General features: G+C 37.0%; 5 protein-coding genes across 6 annotated transcripts in view; 2 read left to right on the top strand and 3 right to left on the bottom strand.

Annotated features, from left to right (window-relative positions):
- Positions 1–1,862, bottom strand: part of LOC136240672 (peroxisomal ATPase PEX1-like) — a 10,444-nt gene extending 8,582 nt beyond the window's left edge. The window contains exons 1-4 of the mRNA XM_066031692.1: positions 1,683–1,862; positions 1,173–1,337; positions 989–1,075; positions 74–191 (exon numbers count right to left, since the gene is read on the bottom strand). Of these exons, the coding sequence (XP_065887764.1) occupies positions 74–191; positions 989–1,075; positions 1,173–1,337; positions 1,683–1,778 (466 nt within the window). The 5' untranslated portion in view covers positions 1,779–1,862. The remainder of the gene's footprint in view (positions 1–73; positions 192–988; positions 1,076–1,172; positions 1,338–1,682) is intronic.
- Positions 1,835–5,606, top strand: LOC136240675 (ribonuclease P protein subunit p38-like). Its single transcript, XM_066031694.1, has 4 exons — positions 1,835–2,040; positions 2,104–2,154; positions 2,199–2,496; positions 5,072–5,606. The coding sequence occupies exons 1-4, from the start codon at positions 1,916–1,918 to the stop codon at positions 5,549–5,551; spliced, it is 954 nt and encodes a 317-aa protein (XP_065887766.1). The 5' UTR covers positions 1,835–1,915; the 3' UTR covers positions 5,552–5,606.
- On the bottom strand, positions 5,517–8,895 carry LOC136240676 (ribonuclease H2 subunit B-like). Its single transcript, XM_066031695.1, has 11 exons — positions 8,708–8,895; positions 8,591–8,641; positions 8,424–8,543; positions 7,605–7,678; positions 7,228–7,339; positions 7,103–7,176; positions 6,446–6,548; positions 6,276–6,351; positions 6,178–6,226; positions 5,958–6,035; positions 5,517–5,689 (listed from the first exon to the last, which is right to left on the bottom strand). The coding sequence occupies exons 1-11, from the start codon at positions 8,826–8,828 to the stop codon at positions 5,600–5,602; spliced, it is 948 nt and encodes a 315-aa protein (XP_065887767.1). The 5' UTR covers positions 8,829–8,895; the 3' UTR covers positions 5,517–5,599.
- On the top strand, positions 8,880–20,081 carry LOC136239827 (uncharacterized). Its single transcript, XM_066030577.1, has 20 exons — positions 8,880–9,031; positions 9,207–9,259; positions 9,804–9,915; positions 9,972–10,044; positions 10,098–10,185; positions 10,237–10,326; positions 10,378–10,440; positions 10,491–10,617; positions 10,672–10,754; positions 10,806–10,900; positions 10,951–11,021; positions 11,075–11,224; positions 15,259–15,378; positions 15,475–15,570; positions 15,622–15,747; positions 15,794–15,863; positions 15,915–15,973; positions 16,028–16,201; positions 16,253–16,421; positions 19,585–20,081. Exons 1-20 carry the CDS (start codon positions 8,954–8,956, stop codon positions 19,989–19,991), a joined length of 2,304 nt encoding a protein of 767 aa, XP_065886649.1. The 5' UTR covers positions 8,880–8,953; the 3' UTR covers positions 19,992–20,081.
- LOC136240679 (protein FAM133-like) lies at positions 11,372–15,236 on the bottom strand. Of its 2 annotated transcripts, XM_066031701.1 has the most exons (9): positions 15,143–15,236; positions 14,989–15,086; positions 14,866–14,944; positions 14,729–14,818; positions 14,636–14,680; positions 14,543–14,581; positions 14,385–14,483; positions 13,578–13,672; positions 11,372–11,502 (listed from the first exon to the last, which is right to left on the bottom strand). In XM_066031701.1, the coding sequence occupies exons 1-9, from the start codon at positions 15,164–15,166 to the stop codon at positions 11,439–11,441; spliced, it is 633 nt and encodes a 210-aa protein (XP_065887773.1). In that variant the 5' UTR covers positions 15,167–15,236; the 3' UTR covers positions 11,372–11,438. The 2 variants fall into 2 exon arrangements, with proteins under 2 accessions (XP_065887773.1, XP_065887774.1); XM_066031702.1 differs by lacking the exon at positions 13,578–13,672.

Raw genomic sequence — 20,081 nt, 5'->3', positions numbered from 1 at the left:
AATGTCCATTATTTACTATTGGTACAGTGTAGTATATACCGTACATACAGCTGTAACACAAAATGACACGTACCAACTTTCAACTTGGGACAGAGAGCTGATTGACCCTTAAACAAGGTGAAGCAGAAGCTGGGCTGTACCACCCTGATCTGGTCCTGTAAATGGTTTGTTATGAATTCCTTGTTCTGTTCCTGCAAAGAGAAATGACTAGTTATTATCAGTGTTCCAATAAACATGTCAGAAATACACAAGAAGACTCACACACTATAGAGTACAGTATTTAGCCATACTTCAAGCATGTGACCAACAAATTTGTTAATATAAACTAATAGTTAGAATCAGATTTTAAAACCATGTGTACAGCCAAGCACAGAGCCAGGTACAGGCTGTTGTGGGTGGGTGTGTGCCTGGCAAAACCATGTGTTTGTGCATCTGATTGCCTGCCCACACCTACACAACTCAAGCCACAAAAGAAGACTTCATGACACATATTATTACAAACTATACCCAAGAATTGAAGGAATGGTATTTGTTGGGCATGCATGTGACACATCTCTGCACATTGAATAGGAATTTCCTATATGTTTATTTCCCTTGTATGTTAGCAGAACAATGAAATGCTTGAAGGCGAACAGTGGACATGACGGTCACAACAACACTCTATACTAAAAGCCTTGTGATGAAAAGTTGATAAGAATATAAAAGTCTAGAAGACATGGTTTTTGTTTATTTTGAGCTCCATAGTAACCAATAATGTTTATATAATTCAGTAATTGTTAAATATATAATTAATGAATAGTGCAAGTTAGGCAACACAATCAACTTGTTTCCTGATTTTGAAGAATGTTTTCTAAGCCTAATTCAATGGACTCAATAGGAATACTTACAAGCCAGAAGTTTACAAATAAGGTAATAAATAGTTTTGATAGCAGTGTTATGATATATTGCATCATCTCAACTGTAGACTCAGCACATAATTATCACTTACACAAACTCTTAATTCATCAGCTGAGGTTGGCACAACTGACACAGCCTTACAGGGTACCACTTTTTGGTTCATCATTTGAATGCACACCTAAAAAAATGAACAATAAAAACATCACAGGTAGGCACATTTGATGTCCCAACCTTTGAATCAATCAGCATTAAAAACTTATGGAGACATTTCTTACCTGCTGGTTGTCATGTACATCAATGGCAGCAGCAAACAATGGGTCAATCTCCACTTGGTCCATGTTCGTATTGTTATAGAGTAACTTGGGGCTAACACTAAAGTAGGCTGAGAAAGTGCCCCGTGAAGTGCTCCATGACATCTCCAATACTGACACATCTTGTTGCTATATGTTATATGGAACAAAGTGGTCAAAAGGGCAACATAGACATCCAAACAATGGCCTCTTTGTGGTGCTTGTTATGTCAGGGTTTGTTGTGTGTGTGTGGAGAAGTGTTATACACCCATGAATGATAGATTTTTTTTTTTTGCCAATTACACCTGATAAATTCAAATATTTCTATAGTAACATAATAAACACAAGTATAATATATTTTATACCATTACAGGTTATAAATGGATTCTATTAGAACAGATTCCAGGCAACACTAATTTCTATTTTAAACTTCATGGCATCATTTTAGTGCCATTATCACTGCACAAGCGGGCAATAATTAGAAAGTTGACGTACACTGCGTAGAAACTGTTTCCACCTCGGCGAGCCTGGTACGTGCAGCAAGCAGTCATAATAGCTCTTCGTCCTCAGCGTAGCTGTTTGGGTAGACATGACCAATCTGCTGGCTTGGCCCGGGACTTTACCTCGGAATTTCCTAATCTCGTCGCTCGGAAATTAAATTTGCCCCCGCAGCAGATTTTATTTTGCGGCGCTTTAATACGAAAAATCAAGCTAAAAAGCTCTTTGCAATGCAGCAATGCGCAATAATGGCTACTCCAGCCTCGACCCCAGCTAAACGAGTTAGCTATTCTCCACTGCGACGAAGCACAACGACTATCAAGACTTCACTGGATTCACCATTTAGATTTAAATGGTATACTGAGAAAATTCATGTGCACTTCAAAACGGGTGCTCCTCACCTTTTATCCTTTTTCAGGCCAACTGTGACACACCAGAATTGTGAAGATATCAAAGCAGCTTTAAAAAGGTCTGTACGTGCACACTATACATGTATATGATTGTTGTCTACAGTGCTTTAAGTGACGTCAGACCGCCTTCAAGAAAGGAGAAGAAACAAGGAAAAGAAGTACACTTCAATAAAGAGAAACGATCATTTCTCATCATTGGAGTCAATGCAATATTACGTAACATGGAGAAAGGAGTGGTGAAGGTTTGCCTGTTGTGTTCCTCTACACAACCCACATTGTTACATCAACACTTCTTAACAATGGCCGGTAATCAAGGTGTACCATTTGGAATAGTACCTGAACTGAATACAGTATTGTGTCCTCTACTGGGTGTGAAGAGTGCACTAGCTATTGGGATTAAGGTATTTGATTCATATTGTGTATAGAGAAGAATACTGTTAGAATTAATTTTGTTCAAAGGTATTAGATGAATAGTACTTATGATGGGAACTTTTAATGTATATCTCCCATGGTAATTATTAAGGCAACATTTATTAATCATACAGTACAATAGTACTATATAGTAGGGACCACAAAGGAGTAGGTGTGGCCCACAAAATAACATTGCCCAAAAACCAGCGTCACTTTTCCCTGACAACGATGAGGCAGTATTGGTTAGGTAAAACTAAGCCCAAACAAGCTTTCAGTTTGACCTGAAACGTTTTCAACAAGTTGATACAGATTTATTTTTTAAAATTATTTAATGGAATTTTCTACTAACTGAGTAGCTGACTGACTGATGCCTTCAGACAAGCGTAACTCAATAACGGCTAAGGCTGTGGGCTTGATTTTTTCACTGTTCGACATCGCTTCAGCCCGAGAGGTGCCTTTTGGCATACTGGCATGCTGGAGTACATACAATGCATTCTTCATGGACTAACCAGTGTCCTCCTTTGTGTCCCATTCATCTTTGCTGACAGTGAATAGTGTCGATTTGGCGGTAACACGTGATAAACGTTTAGCTTTCCCCCTTTCAGAGAAGAGGAATGAACATTATGCTGTTGTTATGGGCTGGATCAGATGTTGCTTGTCATTTTCTCTTTTACGATCAGCCATCCGATGTCTACGTGGTTCTCGCTCTTCTGCCGGTAGATTTGCTCGTGAGAACCCATTAGCTGCAGTTGACTTGATACAGGCAGAGACTGGGCTTTCCCCATTACATGACTAAATTATTGTGCCATTATTTGTATGCATATCAAATAGCTACTGAAACATGATGGCTTCCCTTTCGCGTAATGGAAATCATCCGTATTTTTCATTGTGGCTATTTTTGAGCAGTTCTCGATTCGTACTGCTGTGTAATGGGTTGAACATAGCCGACAACAAAGCATAATGGATACTTCACTTTTCAGACAATAATTGATATAACTGCGGCACACGACACTATTTCTTTCTTTTGGTATGCATGGATCGCAGAGGTGCTTTTCGAACAGTTTTTGATCCGAAGTGCTGTGTAACGGGTTGAACATAGCTGACAACGAAGCATAATGGATACTTCACTTTTCTGACGATAATTGGTATTGCTGGGGCGCATGGCATTATTTCAGATGTGGTATGTATGGGTTCACCAGTCATAATAATTATTCACAAAAAAGTTAACAAACAAGTACACAGAAAAATTTGGAATTTTTCAACTAAAATAGGGACCATAGCACATCAATAAAAAGTACTGAAACAAGCTGGAGTAGTGCACTATATTAAATCACAGTAAAACAATAAGAAGTTGTTATATCTCTACTGTGCTCAGATACCATAATGGAAATGCACAGTAGGGATATAACACTTCTTATTGTTTTACTGTGATTTAATATCGTGCACTACTCCAGCTTGTTTCAGTACTTTTTATTGATGTGCTATGGTCCCTACTCTAGTTGAAAATTCCAAATTTTTCTGTGTACTTGTGCCATATTAGGCCTTTACAGATCTTATGTTTCATGGATGCGGCGAGTTAGTTTCAAAGCTAGAAAGAAATACAAATCATGTGATCTGTTTTAAAGAGTGATAAGATGGCTCTAGACTTCTGAATATTGTTCAAGAAGTCATAGGTGTGTAGTATTATTAACGACATGTACTGTATAGCCTAGGGCAAATTTTTCGAGGTTGAGCATTGTTGCTAAAAATAAAATTTTTGCGGGGTAAATTTTTGCTGGTAATCCCCAAACTGAAAATAGTGAAAATTTTCTCCCTTGTATTTTTTAAGCTATATGGTAGTTTCTCCACTATATTCTACAAAGGTTACTTTCACCTCCTTCATTTGTATACTCTAATAGAGCAGTCAAGTCAACTGAAATTATATCCAGGACATTTATATCTTTTATTTAGTTTCTGACTTGCTGAATTATTCTCCTACTGTGTTATAAATTAAAGTAATCCAGAAATATGATAAATTTCTGCTACATGCACAAAACGATCGAGATACTCTAATAGAGCAGTCAGCCATCCTAAAAGCCCAGTTATTTTCTAATACCATTCACAACAAAACTATATGAAGTTGAAAGAAAAGAGTGTTCATCAATAAATATATTTATGATGATAACCATAGGTATGGAGGGCAAGTCATAAAGTGATCAATATACTCTAATAGAACAGTCAGATTTCTAATAGAGCAGTATGTAAAATTGCCTTCATGCACCCCTCATAATCAGCAAGCTTTAATTTTTTTTAACTTTTTCCTGTTGGGGACTTACCCCCCAGACCCTCTAAATTGAGCACATTTCATATTCAAAGTGTGCTTTGCGTGTTGGTATTAAGTACTCTAATAGAACAGTCACCTATCCAGCTACAACATTTAAATGCTTTGCTTGCCTAGTGATAAGGATACTAGAATTGAAGATAGTTGGTTTAGATTTTTTTTAATTTTTAGACAGTTAGCTGAGGATTTAAAAAGTGCTAGAGCGCAAAGATACTGAATGTATACTCTACATTTTATTTGTACAGGATTGTGATTCAGCTGAAGAACACTTTGCTAAACTGATCAGCACATTACTCAAATTGTTACAAGTTCCACATTTACCCTGGATGAGTCCCTCTGTCACCCAGAAGGATAGTGTTTGTAATACTCCAAAGACCCCAACAACCTCAAGCATGTTGATGACTCCCATTGTTGAGACTGCTGTAGGTGGAAATACTGTCAATACTCTAAGAAACAGAAATAGTGAAGTAAATCCAAGAAATATTTCTAAAGATGCAACAACTCCCAGAAATGTTGAAGAAACTCCAAGAAATACTGAGCAAATTCCAGGAAGTACTTCTACTAAAGAAGTGACTCCAAGAAACACTGCCTGTAAAGGAGTACCTTCAACTCCAAAGAACTCCCATCTTGTCACAAAACGGAAAAGACCACAGCCCAGCTATCACAAATTAAACGTAAAAAGAACAAAAGTTACTGTCAATAGTAAAATAAAGAAAAAGACATAGAATAACTGTACATGATTTATATCAATTATAAATTAATGATGTCATTTTTTATTTATTTTTGCTGAAAAAGTTAGTTAATTTAGTGTTTGATTTGTCGACTTTTGCTATTGCCTTCTGAGCTGGTGTAAGCTTGGACCGCTACAGAAGAAAAAATTTTTTTTATCACATTAACAAACCACAGTATGACATCCAAATAATTGTCCCTTGTGTTTGTATAATTATGTACATGCAGAATTGTACATGTGCCAATTAATATTTAACGAGATCTCTCTCTCCAGAGAAACTTAAATGCTCTAATAAAAGGACTTTTGATGCATAATCACATTATTTGACCACTTGAATGTGTACATGTAGCTTTCATCAATCACTAAATTACCACACTATATCCACAATAATAGAAACTTACAGAGGATGCTTGTGGCATGTTAAATTTAGTATAGTCTTCTAATGGAGCATCTGGATTAGCATTTGTGACTTTCTTACGCTACACAATTAACACAAAAATCCCAGTGATAAGTGCTCAGCTAACACAGTACTGTTACCTAGTCTGGTGCTGCCGACCCTATTTTAGGCACTTATACAGTAGGCGCCTAAAATAGGGTCGGCAGCGCCAGACTAACTGTTACCTTCTTAGATGGCTCCACAGTATCTTGTGTACTTGTAGTACTAATGCCACTGTGTATGACATAGGGAATATATCTGTAGTACACAAAATGCCATTTACCTGGTGAGTTTTGCTGATAACATTGGAGGAAGATAGGTAGACACCATGGTAGTAGCATAATTAACTCTGTCAACAGCTAAAGTATTAGAAACTATGTATCATGAGTACATTGCAAATTAATATAATTATTAATTTGTAGATTTCAATTTACACACAAGTGGTTTATATACCATTAAAATTCCGTTGGCTATTACTCCTCTTGAGCAATGATGATTTGGAGCTACCCCCAACATCAACTTGTTCTTCTTGTAACACAGTAACTAGCCGTTCTATCTGTCATCATAATTACAAAATATGCCAAATTTAGAAAAACATACTATAGTATGTTCACGTTGAGCTGAATCCTGAAAAACAGCTAAAAATTAAAAGTGGGTTTTTTCTCAACAGAGTAAACATTTCAGCCAACCAGATGATTATTGGTAATAGCAAAGGTGTCAACAACAGACATGTACGGTTTGACTCCATTACAAGTTCAGGAAAGGGCTGTAATGGACACAGCATTTGTATGGCTTCCCCATAGGAAATGTATTGTGAAAATTTTGTTTGGCTGTAAATATTATGTCAAACATTTGAACAAAAACATTTTGAAATATTTTTAGCGGGTCAAGCAGTACTACAAATGAGCCAAATTTCAAGATCGTGAGTAATTGCATCCATGAGTTATTAAATGTTTTTGAGGATTCAGCTCAACGTGAACATACTATAGCTAATGAATCACATACAATTACAACATTATACAGATGACAGAATACAAGTTACTCTAATAGAACATACACCATAGGCCATATTTTAGACATTTTTCAAATGTATAATTATATATTACACACCTTTTTCTGTAACCATTTCATTGTTTTCTCTTCATTGAAGCGATACAGTGTACCAGCAGTGACTACACTAGATGCTACACATGTGAACACAACACTTTTTTTTGTCTGATGGATGTCTAACTCACTGGTGATGTCACAGATATTAGCTAGTTGTGAGTCATCAATATAAGACTCTAGTTTACTAACATGAGGATAGTCCGGGTCTTCCAGCATTTGATTAAGTAACACGTAGTGTCCCTGAGCAAAACAAATGCATGCACACAATAATGAACAATTTTTGTATTGTACATGCACTACATGTACATTAATTGTATTCCATTTTATAATGCAAGCATCAGTAGCTTCAGTTAAACTCTCTAGCTGTCAACAAATCCCAATGCATGAATACACTGCCGAACTATACACAAGGTACTCAAATTGACAGTGTCTGATAAAGTGTTGACATGTACAAATAACATGATTTTATATGTATAAGATAAATGTATCAACACAACACACTCACTTTACCACTCTTCATCAAGTATGGTAGAAGAAGGAACAAAGGGTCCACTGGTGTACACATGTACAAACTGCCATCTGGTAAGAACAACAATAACTGAACAACACAACTCTGGAACTCTGACACTATAACAAGGTGGAATGGCACAATACAGATTATAGCTTTTAATATAGGCCAACAGTTTACTTCTGTTTATCACACTTCATTGTAAATGTAAATAGCGGTACGATTTTCATGTTCTATAGTACCCCCAATAATATGTGACACAACAATGATTCCTAGAAAATTTGTACCAATTTATCCCTTTTTCAATATAACTGCTAGAGCAGCTGGGTCAGGGAAAGAACCGCATTCAATCAACTCTGCTGGAAATTAGGGCTGTGTGATAACAGTAAAACGAACCTATATCTTGATAAGTGACAACCATTTTATCTCGATAATCGGTATTATCTCAATATTGGTGTAACATCATATAGGACTGTCCCACGTACAGTTTACATATAAAGTGTAGTGCTTGTTAACTCAGAAATTTTATCACTTCCCCAGCTAGTTTGACACTTTCCCATCTGACTGTGGTTGATTTACAATTTAGATTTACTATTGTCTTGATAAGCAAATTCATTATCTTATTTACAATAGGTAGTTTAGGCCAATCATATTGCAACAGTTACATATGTCAGTGATTTCAAACTTATAATTAGGGGTAGGCCATCTATCGAGACTATAATATGTGCAAAAACTTTAATCAGACCTTTTTGCATGGGCTTTTGTACTAGCTCCATTGTCTGGTGTATGAGACTGGTGTATTTATACATCACTTGCCTTTCTGGACAGTGTCTCCTATAAACCAAGAATGAGGGTCTTCTGAGTACTTGATAATTTCACATATAGTTTTCCCATCATGTTCATCTTCACTGGACAATAGGTACTTCCTACCCTCACCTAAACACCATATTCATACACTATTACACTTCACTACGCAACCTCACCAGTGTGGGGGTCCTTCAGGGATACTATGATGGCATTGTCTTTGTATTCATCTAAAATAAATTTGTCAATTTAATTTTCAGATCTGTCATGTCTGTCTAGACTACAAATTACCTTACCCGGCAAAACGAAGACTCTTTGTTGAATTTTTCCTTTGGAGGCTGCTTTCTTTTTTGCCTTCTTCGCAACTTTACTACTCAGGGATTGCATACAATCGTCGTCAGCACCAACCTCGTTCATTTCTTTTTAAGCGCGCAGCAGTCCTCCGTTGCACTCTGCTTCCGTTGTTTACTCCGTAATTCTTAGGTGGGCGTGTCTGAAGTAGAACCATAGTAGAACAGAGAGGCAAGGACGACAATAATACGATGGACGATAGTAATAATAATAATACTAATGAAACATACTGTTACCTTTTTGATGAAGATGAAAATAACGTGAAATGCGTAAGTCGTCGATCCAATGCCATGCAGAATGTCTTCAGTGTTGCACTGTTTTTTTTTGCCTCGATGTAGTATTACAATAGTACTCTTGTCCCTAAACATCACTTACTGTGCGTAGCTACTTGTTGTACTCAACTGAATGGTGTACAAATGACAAGTCCATTTTGTTTCCATGTAGAATGCTATACTGGGCTGCAGGAGAGTGATAGCTATAATCTCCATGCTATGCACGTGAGTTATGCTGTGATATAAGTAAACATGTAGCAAGGCAACATGATGTGGTTGCGACTGGGTTTATCAACTAGACTATATCACTCACTGCACTGGGGTAACTATTTTGTCATGATAATTCATTTAGTGCCATGAGCATGGCTTTCAAGACATTAAAAAGGTGGCTACACAAAGCCATAGCCTGATACCAAATTCCAGTAACAGAGCTGCATGCCACAATAGCTTTATAAAATTGTTACAAATTAGACTTTTATATCAATTGTCTAACAAAGTGCTTGTAGACGGAAAGCTGAAACCTATATAAAGTACTGGCCGGCTGTAGCCATTACACACATAATTCCATTTCATATTTGTGGTTCAGCAATTACTCTTGGATGTACTGGTAGCATAATTCAATTATTACCAACTTGTCTCCAATACTACACTATGTCTAAATGGAAAAAAAATTGCAAAGTAGTAAAAGCGTCACCAGGCTTCCACCAACACACATATCATGTTTCAATGGTATAAGGTGTACCGTATTACTGTCTACTATTTGTTATAGGTTGTCTGTGATATTTTTAATCATACTGTTCAAGAAGTACCAGATATTTACTCAAAGACTTATCATGTACCTCAGTATTGCAGCTTTCTTTCAGGCAATTGGCTACGTCATGGTAACAAATATTTTAACATGTTTAACTGGAACAGAAAATTAAGTATTTATGTATAGGGTGATTATCGCTTTAATGATGATCATCTACCAGGGTTTTGTGTGCTACAAGGAATATGGTTGACTTATTTTGGTAAGGAATTCTTTAAGAAAATAATATTTTACTTGTAAGTTCATGCATTTCAGATTGGTGTTCATTTCTCAATGTGTGCTGCATTACCTTCAATGTGTTTTGGAATGCTTATTTCTTAAAGAAGTCTGATCAGTTTGAAAAGTATGTTGATGTTATGGTTTGTGAGATGATGAAATTCTTTATACTCATTAGGTTTTACATTGCTATTTCATGGGGTTTTCCACTGTTTGTATGTTTTCTTCCATTCATTGAGAGCTCCTATGGGCCAGCTGGACTCTGGTGGTAAAGCAACACAATATAGATTGTGTAATAGTATTTTCTTGCATTTGTTAGTTGGATACGCTCAACACGGAATGGCAAACGTCATGCTCCAGGATTTGTTATGCAGTTTACATTGTGAGTACAGGTTTTACACCAGTAAAAGTGTCATGTTTTTTTTTTCCCAGGTACTATGTACCATTCCTGGTGTTGTCAGTAATACTAGTAATTGTATATGTGTTAATCATATGGAAACTGCACGACAGATCCAAACGCTGGAGGGGAACATATGACCCCAATACAGAGTCTGAGAAGGTACATAAGTATACACCTAGTCACATATAGGGCTAATGTCATGTTATTAAACAGACAAGTAGCAAAGAGAATGCGAAGCAGCTGTATCTTTTCCCATGGTTTTACCTTTGTATTTTCATCTTTCCCTTTATAAATCGGTAAGAAAGTTTGCAAAGACAAAACTTGTTTATGTGTGCATGTGCTAATAGGGTAAGGATTTTATCAGGGCTGGAAGATGATGACGTTGATCAAGGAGTACGGTTCTTCTTCTGGTTTTTCCATTCTGTCACACTACCAGCTCACGGTAACAGTTTCAAAATAATATATGACCATTACTGTGCATACTAACTGTAGGAACACTGTATTCAGTTGCGTTTGCCCTCGATAAAAGTACCATGTCCAAACTAAACTATAGTTCAATCAAGGCAAGAGAATCACTTGTTATAAAACAGTGATATTACTCTATTATAACATACAGGCTGCAGCATTAGCATGGGTGCACAAGACCGAGGTTCAGGAGTACCCTATGAACGACAAGGAACCTACAGAGATGTATCAAAGAACTGAAACTGCTTCGCCTGACATTTCTGTACCATCACCTACTGGTGACTCTGAAATGTCAGACCCATGATAAATGTACTAGTAAATGGCCTTTATATTTTATTATGTACGTTAAAATAAATATATTTTTAATATGGCAGTAGAGAATGAAGCAGCCAATAGCCAATGGACCTAGCCACACAATCTTTGTACAAGTAACAGGGTAAGACACAACTGCATTACTTTAACCCAATCAACCAGATAGATACATACACATACACACCTGTACAAAAATAGTACTGCTATTTGCTATGATGAGTCACTGTCACTTTGCCTCCTTCTCTGCTTCTTGTGCTTTGACGTTGGCTGTATGACAAAGGAACACATGTACTGTAAGTACATTTTAATGTTGTATCACAGTATAAATGTACAGTATTTGCATGGAACTAATAGAAAGGCCAAAGGGCCAGCTATAATTCCATACATTTTATCCCCTTTCCCACATTTGGTCTTCGACCTTCTCATGTATGGGATTGGTATAGTGGCTTACAGGTCACTAATAGGAAGTTTCACTCAGAGGCATCAATGCTACTGTTAAGCAGGACAAACAACCCACTGGACATGAGGGTACTGTTCCAAACTCATGGACTTTACTGTTATACATGCCAGCAAAGTATTGAAGCAAACGTGCTGCTCAGTTAAAACTTTTATGTGACTAGATCTGCGAAAGCCCGACACAATTGTGCAAGCCTAAATTTACAGTATGAATACAATGGGTGAAATACTTGCATATCATTGAAAAAATTCCATAAATTTTTGAACACCTTTTTCTTAGTGAAGGAAAGGACTAACAATAAAAACCTGGAAATCATCTTATTCGCCTACTCAAGAGGAGTTTTGTTTCGTTGTGGTAAACCCAATGACACACAAGTTATGGGAATTTGTTTACATCATGTCGAAGCGATCATACACAATCAATCTTTCTTCACATATTTTGCCTTTGTATGTAGTGAAGAAAGGTATTAAAAGGAAAAACTTACCCAGTAATCGATTGCCCTATTCATGGTGAACATAATGGTGCAAATTACAACTCTGTATGTTATTTGGTTCCAACCGTTTTAGTATGCACCTGTAATTTATTTACCCTATACTGGCTGTACAAATCGATCTTTCTGTTGTTGATACTTAGTAGGGCTGTAACTCCAAAATTTAATGGCATAGCAGGCTGAAACTTTGCCACAGGATACACTTGGGGGGTTACTATTCAGTGGACTGGACTACTGGACTGGAACACTGGACTGGACTACTGGACTGGAACACTGGACTGGACTACTGGACTGACATATTTTTGGTTTTTACACATTCTGAGGTTGGTTTTATTGAGTCTTGCTAGTAAGAACCCTTTGGGTACCTACAGCCCACTTCTAAACACTGAAGACAAACAGTGGAATATGCGAAAACTGTCTCTTAATAATTTCGCTACTGTTCATTATGCCACTATACAACACTTATTCCCGCTTACCTGGTGTGTATTAATGCTGCAGGCAGTGCAGGGAACTGAATATGACAGCAATAGTTAACCAGCGATCAACTAGCCAGTAGACAATCTTTCGAGATATCCTTGAGGAGCAAGCTAGTCTCGCCAGCATGGCCAGACCTCTCTAGTCAGTGCAGGGGCTTACCAATTAGAGATTTTTCAGCATGGGCGCTTATAATCTTTATTTGATAAGCCCCTACACTGAAACAGCGAGACTAGACTAATGAGACTAGCTTGCTCCTCAAGCTTGCTCTAAGGATATATCTTGAAGGATATTGTCTACTGGCTAGTTGATGGCTGGTTAACTATTGCTGTCACATTCACTGGCGGAATTCCCTGCACTGCCTGCAGCATTACTACACACCAGGTAAGGAATAGCTAAGCGTTGTATAGTGGCATAATGAACAGTAGCGAAATTATTAAGAGACAGTTTTCGCATATTCCACTGTTTGTCTTCAGTGTTTAGAAGTGTTTAGAAGTGGGTTGCAGGTGCCCAAAGGGTTCTTACTAGTAAAAATCCAACCATAGAATGTGCAAAAACCAAAATATGTCAATCCAGTAGTCCAGTCCAGTGTTCCAGTCCAGTAGTCCAGTCCACTGAATAGTGACGCCCATACACTTGGCTAAGTAAAATATAAATATTAATAAACAGGAATCTGAAAAATGTGCGATTGTTTCGGGTTTTTGCAGATCTGGTCACATAATTATGATAAAAGTGTTGGGCAAGTTTCTTAGTTACAGTTACACATGTGACCCGCTGAGCAAAAACCAGCCGTTTTCACACATTCCTCAAATTGCATTTTATTGCTTCCAGATCTCTTTATCCATATAGCACTAGACAATTGGAACTCGATTTGTACAGCAACAAAACAGCAAATAAATTACATAATCAATCATAACTCACAACTTAAAAAAAGCTACGAAGATGGGGTTTGGCTCAGTCTGTTCACCATGAACTAGCACATCGATGAATTGAAGGTATAGTGTTTCCCTGTACTCCTTGTGGACAAAGGAGAAGGCCATTTCAACAATTAAATGACTACAATAAGCTTTATTTCTACCATATTGTAAATAAGCGCCCATAACTCACGTACCGTATGCTATACAAACACAAAACAAAGATTTTCTTACTCCCAATGAACAGGAAATTCTGGTGGTATATAGGGTTTATTAATTTGAACTTTGTTTCAGTACACGCCAAAGCGATTGAAATGTGCATAAAAAAATTTATGTAGTGCATGTATTTTTACCCAGTTTACTTCAATAAATTTTTATAGCAAAATAAAATTTTGCAAAAACGCAGCCGGTTTTTGCTCAGTGGGTCACATATTACTCCAAATCAAAAGTAACTTAATATAGTTACTTTTGTCAGCCAACTACAGTCTCCTTGCATGCATTGTAGGACTAGTGGTATGTACTTCCACCTGGACTGCTTCTTTACCTTCATCTCAGCTCCGTGGTTCATAAATGAATGGAAACACATCTATATAGCTATGATTACTTTATTACATTTGTGAATAACATATTACGTCATAACAATATCAAACAGATTATGGCTTCTTTAAATATATTACCACACTATGAATAGTAACATGTTATATTACCTGGAAGCATAACTATTATATAATGCATTATTCCACGCACAGTATATCAGAACACAGTGCTATTCATACATGCCAATTTTAAAACTATAACAAATTCTACAACTCACTGGTGAATGTGAGTCATCTGAAGTAGTATCATTGTCTTCAGAATCACTGCTTGTTTCTTGCTTTCTATGATGCTTCTTTTTCTTCACTCTCTTTATCTCCTATATATTCCAAAATACTGTCAGTAAACCACGTATCCTTAATACGACACACTCATTACCTCTTTATCTTTATCACTGGAAGAATCATAAAGAGGTGACTTGTCAAGAAGACATGTTCAACACAACTCAAATGTATCAGAGTCAAGACTCACCCTACTTCTTGCCCTGTGCTTCTTCCTTTTTGAAAATTTTCTTTTCTATAAGAATAACGGTAGACTTTTACATGCACATGAGTGCTTACAAACCTCCTTTTTTCGTTTCTTTTTTGAACTTCTTTGTGAGCTCCCTTCGCCAAGAACAGCAGCTCTCTGAGCAGCTAGTTCTCTTGAAAATTTCTACATCAGAAATAATTACAAAATTGGCTAGCTACTTTGGGCAGTACTTTTTGTTGCTGTTCTTCCCAGTTTGCCAAGGCATGCGATCCTTCCCTCGCCTTCTTAATTTTTTCTGTTACTTCTTCGCTGAAATTCCATACTAAAAATCATCTTACGGAGTATAGCCTTACAGTGTAGGTCTACTTCTGTCTAGATAATCTCGAATAGTAGTCCCAGTCGCTTCTTTTGGACCAGTGGACCTAGCAAGCGCAATAGGATTCACCCAAGCCTTGATATATACAAAACACTGTCAATCATAGTTTACATTTGATTCATTCAACTTACAACTCTCTTGTCTCTTTTTCCCATTGGAAGTGTGCATTATTTAGGTTGAGGTTTCATCACGTGATCAAGAAAAACATTTACGCATCCCTGTTAAAGGGAAGCTGTCACAAGACTAGAGTGACAAGTTTGTGATGAAGGGGACGGCGCCGTGTGTACTTTTGATAGCCTTTTGTTTAGCCATTTGTCTAACGAGGTCATCAGAAGCATCACCTCAATTGTATTCGTGTTCTCTAACGGTGAGTTCTTTGAACTTGACAAAACAGCGAAATTGTTGGTGGTAATTAGATATTAATGAGTCTAAGGGACGAGATTAACGTATAAATCGTTTACAGATTTTTAATGACTCTACAAGACTACGTGAATACGACTGTAATCACAATTTCGATATAGCGGATTATGGGGAAAAGATATCAAGTGATGGAGCAAGGGTATGTAGTGTGATTCCATTGTACATCATAGTCAATGGGTTTATACAACAGGGATATCTCACAAATGATCCAGGCTGTGCATGTGAAACACTGGAGAGGCCCTACAATGATTCAACCATTTCATGGGCAGGAGTAATAAAATATAGCAAACACAATGATTGTACCATAAAGCACAAGGTATAGAGGTTAACAAAGTATCAATGAATACATATAATTTGTACAGGTGAGCAGAGCTTATAAGGCTGGATATCGCATTGCTATTCTAGTTGAGTCGAATGATTGTCCACCTCATGGTCAGAAATTTTTACAAGTATAGGAATTCTTTTTATCACATGTTCACACAGATCCCAATAATTCATCTGTAATTGATCTCTCAAATATACCGATCATTATTACAACCTCGGTTAGTATAAACTTTGTGCCTGTCTTTAAACATTTTGTCATTGTGTGTTCATAGAGTCTTGGGAATGACATACTTCACTATTCTGTACCAAGTAGTGATTATGAGTATGCTGCTCGTGTTCTTATTGAAGCTGTATACATTGATTTTGCCCTGCTATGGATTGTGTTTGGTGTTACAGTAGCAATAACCATTACATCAACGATTTGCTGTTTCTGTGTCTTCTTTGTGGTGAGTCTACCATTACATTTGCTGTACTACTGTCAAGCCATGTTTGAATAGTTCCGAGGCATAGCTTCTAAGTTTCGACGTCAAGGTCTCTCTCGATGGAGCTTACGAAAGTTGCCGCAGAGGAAATATCAAAAAGGAAAAGAAGCGTTTGAGACTTGTGCCATCTGTCTGGAAGAATTCGACAATGGTGATACCATAAGAGTGTTGCCCTGCAGCCACAGTAAGCTGTAAATTAATGGTATAAATTTACAATATGCTGGTAATAGTCAACTTCATAAAATTATTGTTAATTTCAAAAGTGCTTTGTTGTAATTGCTTGTGAAGTTGGATATAGCAAATCCTATTATAATGTGTAGAGTAACATTAGTACGATGTCATTGCACATCTCATTGCAGCCTTAGGTGATTAGTAAGATGTTTTAACAGCTGCAGGAAGTGTGCTTTAGTCTTTTAAATATGTGTAAAGTATTCATTTTGCTAAGTAGCAGTGGTTATTATAGTTTTACCCTTGAAATTCTGTTGTATTGGTTACCATGTGTGAGTGGGTGTATACCTTTCAGTTTACATTTAAGTTTAAGCTTAAAATTGTGATGTGTTATTAGCTAGCTATATGTTGGAAAGCATATACAGTAGAGCTCATTTAAGTTTGTAGAATATAAATTATACAACAAAGTAATTAATGGGAAACAGAGTTTATGACCCTCTCACTGCGCTACAAATGGACATATGATTTAAATCTTTTGGCTTGATGTGATACATGCCTTTCTCCCCATTGTTACATGGTCTTGCAGTATTCCCACCAAACCCCTGTGATACCACACTGCGGCATTTATTACCTTAGTTCAAAAAATCCAAACATTCAAACTTGACCACCAGTTAGTGCTCAAAAACAACACTTAGCCCTTAATATTCAAAATCAGTTGTGGCACTACTCAACTTGGCTATTATTTTAAGGTGAGGCATTTAACAAAGTAAATGCAGTAAACCAGAACAGAGACAGAAAGTGACTGAGGTTGCTAGCTTTGTGCTAGGCTGTTGTTTATTTGAGGTCGGCTCTGTGCTGGGATACTCTACAGGTAGACACACAGTTGTGGTTTCTACAATGTGATTCCAATGTAGCATTGTACTTATTTACACATGCTTAAATGCATAGTATATTCTGTAATAGCAGAGTTTTCCCTAGTTAAATGAAGTGGAGTGATACGACTGTCAATTTTTGACCAACATCAAAGTCATTTGTACACATTCCTTTTACCACATTAAAAGAATTTCAGTAAAGTAGAGTGGTGCAACACCGTTCTACTGCTCTTTATGGAAGACCCTGAATAGTATGTAACAGCAAAGATCCTATATAGCTATGTATGGAAGATTGCTGTTTTACCGTAGTAGTGAGAAGACAATCTACTTTGTGTGATTTAACCCTTAGAAACATGCAAACCCTTTACATACCTGTATAAAATGATCCATAACTCAGTGGTGGTTGCTCCTATCACGTTGCAACAAGTTCTGTTCAATTTGCCATTGAATTTTCCATCAGCCCACACAATCGAAATTAAACACGTGGCTAGAATTTTGAAACACAGAGGCACAACTCACTGTTGTTCATTGCTTCATAGCAAGTAAGCTGCTGTAGTTACTGTGTTCATTTAACCTTCTCCAAGTAGCCCAGTGAAGAGACTTCAATGTTGTAGGCTATAAGAATTAAGTTACCCCACCTAGTGTTGCCATGCATGTCCATATTGTGTAAACATGCATTTCCCAAAAGTTTTTTGTGGGTTTAAGGGTTAAATGGTTGTGACATGTCATTCATAGGAGACCAAGTAAAGTCAAAATTGTATGCTAAACTGTTGGGCTACAATAATGGAGAATAATAGGGTTATATTTAAGTCACAAGACCAAACTATGAGGCAACATGCTTGAAGGATATGAAATTAAATGTTTCAAAGTAATATCAGGTGGCTGGACACCAAATACTTTAATGTTATATATAATGACACACAGCTGTAGCTAATCCCACTGTCCTCTTATACAGTACACTTTCTCTTTCTACTGCATTCAGCTATAAGCTGAAAGTTTTTGTTGTGCGTATGTTGCAAATATTGTCTGTGCCCTCTTATTACAATGAATATTATAGCTGTACATGTGATAAGCATGTAAGACGGGTCATATGTTGTGCACCGCCCTCTTGAAAGAATTTTAAGTTGATTGTTTATTCTGTCTAGGACTGTTTTAGAGTATTGGTGTGTATATGTATCATCATATGGTAGTACTGTATACCTGTAGTAGGGATCATGAAGGTTTGCAAATAAAACTCAGCCCTTAGGCCACATAAACTTAATTGTTAGTTTCTCACTCCTGCCTGCATTGCCAAGTTTTTGCGCCACTGGTGGCTTAGTGCAGCCATCCAGCACCGTTTAAAGTTGGTACTTTGCTAGAGCAGTATAAGAAACTGTATTCTGATTTTAACTTTAACTAGCTAATTCAGCTATCTAGTTAGTAAAAATAAAATTTTAAAAATCCACCCTCCCGCACTGATAATTAAGCTTATGTGGCCTTACCTTCACAACGACTTAGCAGTAATGGTCAAGTATTAAGTGCAAACATGCCTTTACAACAACCCAAAATACTCCAGTAAGTTTTTGCAGATGGAATGTTTGATCTACTCACTTATAGTTGTTTACTTATCCAATTTATATATGCTTTCAGATGAGCTTACTCAATAATTACTATTGCTGCAGGCTTGATTTCTTTACTATTCAATGTTGCTTGGTCCTGAAACAAACCTTTTCACTGCTACGTACATTGCATGTATCCCATGTCTTTTGCTTGCTGCACAAAGTGTTGATTTGCAATAGCACATCAATAAGTTCATGTACTGTCATGTTTGGATAATAGTTCAAAATTTTTACTCCATGCGCCAACAGTTTAAGTATGCGGGTTGATTGGCAAGTTTAGCATATTGTTCTCCATATGTAGGACAGGCACATGTTTGTCATGCAATTATATGCCTGGCACCATTCTTTACTTTGAGGCAGCTCAGTCAGCTGCACTCACTTAACTGAGACTGTGTTAATGTCTGTAGGCATACTGTATGTGGGGCCATTTGTCATCAATTAAGTGTGTTGAAATTTGTGTGCACAAAATCACACCAACTTATAGAAAACATATTTTGCTGTGTGTAGGCTGACATGATTATTAGTTATCATATAGTTACCCATTCAAATACACGTGCCTCAGTTTTAATTAAACCAAGTCACATCCAGAGCAATGGGTCAGCAGTATTGATCTGGATTCAATCTTGATAATTTTCTATACAATATTTTTAAAACTATGATGTGATGTAAGAATATGGATAATATCAATTTGTGTTGTTATCTCGACTAGTTTATCACTCAAAGTGTGTGGACGAGTGGTTAATGAAATGGAACAGAGTGTGTCCTATTTGTAAAAGAGTGATTCTACGCAACGAGAGAGGCCAAGATCAACCAGAGAATAGGGAAGAAGGTGAAGAAGAAAACGAACCATCATTGGTAGAACCTGGGTCACCAGTGGCTGTGGCAGCTGACAACTCATCAGACTCAAATACAGTTGAAAATGTGCCCTTGTTAGTTTCGTTCAGCTCACCAGCAGAAGGCCGGACTAACAGGTATGGATCAGTGGTAGAAAATGACAATGGTCAATATCAATTGGAATCTTATGCTTCATTGGACACTACTGGCCAACTAAGAGACCTTAGTGACGATAGTGACAGTGTATCTGGGTCTGAGTCAGATCGTTCTGTCACTGTATGAATATTCCTCTGTCAATTGTAATTATTATTGTAAAATTTTGTTTTGTTAGTTGTGTGTTTGTGTTGTTTTTAATAAATAACCTTTACTGTA

The sequence above is a fragment of the Dysidea avara genome, chromosome 12 (genome assembly GCF_963678975.1).
Source record: "Dysidea avara chromosome 12, odDysAvar1.4, whole genome shotgun sequence".
Lineage (NCBI taxonomy): Eukaryota > Metazoa > Porifera > Demospongiae > Dictyoceratida > Dysideidae > Dysidea > Dysidea avara.
The sequence above is the reverse complement of the archived record's forward strand: the minus strand, read 5'-3'. Positions and strand labels throughout refer to the sequence as shown.